At 49.4% G+C, this 4989-nt stretch overlaps 2 protein-coding genes across 3 annotated transcripts; one reads left to right on the top strand and one right to left on the bottom strand.

The window, feature by feature from the left end:
* Window positions 1-1540: 1540 nt before the first annotated feature.
* Window positions 1541-2718, top strand: LOC131889679 (inhibitor of growth protein 5-like). Its single transcript, XM_059238834.1, has one exon. It carries the CDS (start codon window positions 1724-1726, stop codon window positions 2558-2560), a length of 837 nt encoding a protein of 278 aa, XP_059094817.1. The 5' UTR covers window positions 1541-1723; the 3' UTR covers window positions 2561-2718.
* LOC131889662 (U4/U6 small nuclear ribonucleoprotein Prp3-like) lies at window positions 2719-4847 on the bottom strand. Of its 2 annotated transcripts, none has more exons than XM_059238815.1 (2): window positions 4538-4847; window positions 2719-4478 (listed from the first exon to the last, which is right to left on the bottom strand). In XM_059238815.1, the coding sequence occupies exons 1-2, from the start codon at window positions 4746-4748 to the stop codon at window positions 2764-2766; spliced, it is 1926 nt and encodes a 641-aa protein (XP_059094798.1). In that variant the 5' UTR covers window positions 4749-4847; the 3' UTR covers window positions 2719-2763. The 2 variants fall into 2 exon arrangements, with proteins under 2 accessions (XP_059094798.1, XP_059094807.1); XM_059238824.1 differs by having other exon boundaries at window positions 4577-4835.
* Window positions 4848-4989: the final 142 nt, after the last annotated feature.

Genomic DNA, 4989 nt, shown 5'->3' with positions numbered 1-4989 from the left:
GCACAAAACAAGTGAAAAGTTCAAAACATATCGGTACAAACACGCTATTTCTTTATTTTATTTTATCGAGATACTATAGCTTTATATTTAGGCTAATTTTACTACAGATTTGACGGTAATTGTAACCCCACTTCCATGATTTTACAATGCCTTATTTCCATTCTGATTTCTGTCTTTAATCCCCAAATAATTGAAGTGTTTATAAGTTCATCATTATCATTGTCATATTCTAAGATTTCAGGACGCATCAAAATATAAAGCTGCACTAAATTGCTTCAGGTAAGAGTCATAGTTGAAGCATTAAACGACCAAACAGAAAGTCATTTCTATCAATCCAATGCTCAATAGATTTGGAATTCAGTACTTTAAAAATCGTGAGGCCAAAATGTCAAATTTCGAAACACTGTTCAGAAAGAGGTCCACCACAAGCTGAATTTGGTAGAAATGACAAGATGAGGGTGGCCCAACAAGAAGCATGGATGTACTCGGGCCAGAACAACATTTGTGGCTTGGAAAAGATCAAAGAATTTGAATTATAACCTCTGGAATTAATTTCTGCTCAGCGAGCGTGGCTGTTTGTACTTGGGCTTGGGCTACATGCCATGGGCCTGCCTGGGATAAACGTTATTCTCCACCGATTAGTTGGCGAGGCTACGTTTTTTTTACATTTGTAACAAAATGTGTTGTAAAAGTTTAGATAGAGACTTTCAGGGTTATTAATATTGTATTAGGTTAGGTTGGGTTGGGTTAGGTAAGGTTTGGTTAGGTTTGATTAAGTTAGGTTAAGTTTAAAAAAGTAGCTCCGCCAACTAATAGGTGGAGAATAACGTTTACCGCCTGCCTGGATGTGCAGCCAAAAATCTACCCTTTCAGTCAGGGTGGCCTGAAAGCTTCAAGTGTCTGCTTTTCGGTCATCGTTACTTTTTTTCAGATTAATTTAACCTTTGTCACTTTCTTATGGCAAAGAAAACTATGACTGAGGAGTGAGATTGATGATCGATCATGATGTATTATGATTGATGGTACGAGGTGGGACAAGCATGATCAGGCCTGCGCTTCAATTTCATCAATCAAATTCCTTCCATCTCAACTTCATACACTTCCAAGATAAATCTGGCGTAGTAGAATCCTCTTTAACGTTCCATCAGATTTAACTGAGATATCATACATATCAGTATGAAACCTTTGGGCTAATTCTTAGTTGGAGGTCACAAGTGTTGGAAAATTTGCCTCGGCAGGATTTGAAACTTTTCCCCAAAGTGTTGGTCATATATTCATTGTCACAATTCTTTGACACTATGTTGTTCAGCTAATAATAACTTGATATAGCCTGGCATTATGGAGCTTATACTCTTATTTGTACCTTCTAGTATCCACACCTAGACGATCCCGACACCCCTACATTCGCGCGCGCCATAGATCGAACTAAGGCCGCATTTTCACTCATTTCAGGTTTCAATGAATTTTAAAAAAAGCTACCACCGGTCACCCCAACGGGAATTTTCAGCTGTTTCTTGACTTTCAGATCTTTCAGAAGTGCTCCTCAAAGCATCAAAAGTAAGTCAAAACAAACACTGTCAGGCAGACCGAGAGAGAGTCTCTAGGTGGTGGTGACCTCGTTCCTCCGTTTGTCCTGGATTGGTGACGGAGAGTGTATCAATTCATCCCGGGCAGTGGGCGTGTGGCGAGTGGCGTGTGGCGAGTGGCGTGAATCTTGGACGCCATGGCGGGTGGCTCCTCCACCCTGTATCTGGAGCACTACCTGGACTCGTTGGAATCGCTGCCCGGCGATCTTCGGCGCAATTTCACGCTCATGCACGACCTGGACCGCAAGAACCGCACCATCCTCCAAGAAGCCGACGCCTTAGCCGACGAATATCTCAGCAAAGTCCGCGACCTCACTTCATCCGACCGCAAGGTCGAGATGGAGAAGATTCAGAGCCGCTTCGGCAAGGCCAAGATCCATGGTGACGACAAGGTGGCCATCGCCATCCAGACTTACGAGCTCGTGGACAAGCACATCCGACGATTGGACGCGGATCTGGCCAAATTCGAGGCTGAAATGAAGGAGAAAGGACGATTATCGCAGACCGAGACGGAAACCGAGGCCGAGGCCGAAACCGGGCCCAAATCCAAGGCCAAGAAGAAGTACACCAAGACCGCGGGCAGCAAGGCTAATGCGGGCAGTGCGGGAGGCGGTACGAGCAAGAAGGGCGGGAAGAAGGATGAGGAGAAGGGGGGAAAACGGGGCAAAAAGAAGGCGGCCGGTGGGAGCGGGGGACATGCCGATAAGTCGGCCACACCCAAGGAACCGCTTTTGGGCGGGGCCTCACTGGCCGCCAGCGTGGGCATTCCGCAGGAGGTCCTAGATATGCCGGTGGACCCGAACGAACCCACGTATTGTTTGTGTCAGCAAGTCTCGTACGGCGAGATGATCGGGTGCGATAACTCGGACTGTCCCATTGAGTGGTTCCACTTTGGTTGCATGGGACTCACCACCAAACCCAAGGGCAAATGGTACTGTCCCAAGTGCGTGCCTTTATATAAGAAGAAGAAATGACACCGGAAGAACCGAACGTCGGAGAGTTCGGATTGAGCAGAGACATGAACGGACACTCGGACGGATCATCAGTATTTATAGATATGTCGGTCACACCCCTGTGAATATGGGGGGTGTGTTTTTTTTTTACCATGAAATAACACATGTGCGCCAGAATATGGGCTGTAGATTGAATGTATTTAGGATATCCCAGGTGGTTCATGTTACAAGTCGTCCTGGACGGACGCGCTATAAGCCAGGTCCCAAAAATGTTCGACCTGGAACTTGCGGAAAAAATCGCGGGCAAAGCTTTCGGAAGGGCATTGTTTGATCATCATCTCTTTGAAATGGCGTTCCTTGGTTTGACCTTCCCACACCAAGGTACATCCATTATCGGCTTCCGTGCCATCCGATCGCTTGTAGGTCTCCTCGTCCCATTTGATCCGGTTCAGCATGAGTTGCTTGTATTTCTTTTGCTGCTTGGGCCCGCCTTCCACTACCACCACATTCACATCCTCGTAGTAGACCACGCACCCGGACATGGTCAACTGATTGGCATTGGTCATGACCTTGAACTTCTTGGCTGGATTCATGAGGCTCTTGATCCGGTAGATGCTCACGTGGACCCCGAAACTCGTGTCCTCCTCTAACTTGCGTCGAACCTTGGCTTTCCGCTCTTCCGGAGTGAGTTTGCGCTCGGCATTAGCCTTTTCGTGGGTGTCGAGACGTTTGGCCATTTGGGCCCGGACGTGAGCCTCGATCTTGGTGGGGTCCTGGACGGCTTCGGTGCCGAGGACCCGCATCAAGTTGGACATCTTGACCTTGGGCTCGTCCGGGTTGACCAAGCCCAAACGGATCTTGTCCTGTTTCTCTTTCTCAGCTTCGCGGCGATTCTGTCGGCGAAGTTTCTTGCGCTCTTTCTTGGTGAGATACACAGGGATCTGCTCGGGTTGGGATGATTCCAAGGGTTTGAGTTGAATGGGGTGCTCGATCAGATTGGTGATGGCTCCTTCGCGGAACACCGGCTCGGCGTACGTGGAGTCCGGGTGCATCAGGTGAGAGTCCCACCACTCCACCTCCGGGATCCGACCCTTTTCGGCCTCTTTGGGCACGAGCTTGGCCAACTGAGTGGCCGACGAGATCCCCGTACGTCGGGCGACACTGGCGATATCTGCCTGGAGCTTTTCTAATTGCGCTTTCATTCGCAGACGGTTGCCTTCGTTTTGAAACTTGCCGGGTTCATTGAAGCGAAAAGCTCGTTTGTGAGCCCGCGTGGCCACGCCCTTACCCACCACACGTGGATCAAAGAATTTGGACTCTTGATCCACTTGGACCACGCCCGGGCCTTCTTTCAGGTGCTCCTTCATCTCATCGCGCTTTTTGGCCCGCAAATTGGCCTTCAAAGTGGGCACGTGTTGCGTCAATTGGATTTCTTGACCGGAGGCATCCACGGTTCGGCCTTCCGCGTCCAGAATCAAGGATGTGGGACCCGTGGCCACGGGGAGCTTCATCTTCTCCATGCGGCTCTGAATCTGCGCTTGCAGCGCCGCAATGGATTTGAACTTGTCTTCCGATGCATCGGCCGGTGCGGGTTTTTGCGGACCCACTACCCCACTGGTGGGTTGACCCAAAGCGGGTTTAGCCGCCGCCAAACTCACTTGCAGTTGGCGTTTGCGCTCTTCAATCTGTTTCTTCGTGTTGGACATGATGGCTCGAATTTGCTCAGCCGACATGGCGGCCATGCTCCCCTCCACCGGTTTCTTGGCCACCGTGGCTTCACCCTCATCCTGATCGGCTTTCCGCTTCCTCGATCCCCGATCCGACTCCTCCCCCGCGGGTCTGGGCAGCTCATGTGTCACGCAAAATTCGTCCACGGCCCCGTAAATCTTGCGGGACAATTTTTGGGCCTTGCGGGACTCCAACATGGTGGACAAACGACCTGCAAGCCCCAATAAGAATTTTTATTTCTATTTTTAAAAAAGTTTTTTAAAGACTAACCCCTGGACCTGATTTTGACCAGACTTGACCCGCACTCACTCTCAATGGCCTGTTCTTGACCTCCGGCTTGAATGGCGTTCAAAGCGGCTTGCAGCAGTGTGGGCTCCGAGAAACCCAGCACGCCCTTGATCTCCTTGTGAATCTGCGGCTCTAATTGGCTCAACGTATTGGGGGCAAAGCGGCCCATGGGTGCGGTGGAGCTCTGCGGCATCGTGAAAGCAACTGAACATGAAACTTTTCAATGTATATATTTGCCCTTCCTCAACTGTTTGCCCACAATCGTCAGCTGACGACAACGTTGTTCTGGGAATTTGAGGAAGTCCCTGTCCATTTCACTCCGTTGCGTCAACGTCTCTTCACCACTAACTGCTAGCAACTGGCCAGTCAAACCGTCTTTAACTGTAATTGTCATTTCATATTCAAGCTATATTTCAGATCTGGCTTGGTGCTTC

The sequence above is a fragment of the Tigriopus californicus genome, chromosome 1, assembly GCF_007210705.1.
Source record: "Tigriopus californicus strain San Diego chromosome 1, Tcal_SD_v2.1, whole genome shotgun sequence".
Lineage (NCBI taxonomy): Eukaryota > Metazoa > Arthropoda > Copepoda > Harpacticoida > Harpacticidae > Tigriopus > Tigriopus californicus.
This window is presented reverse-complemented; position numbering and strand designations above follow the sequence as displayed.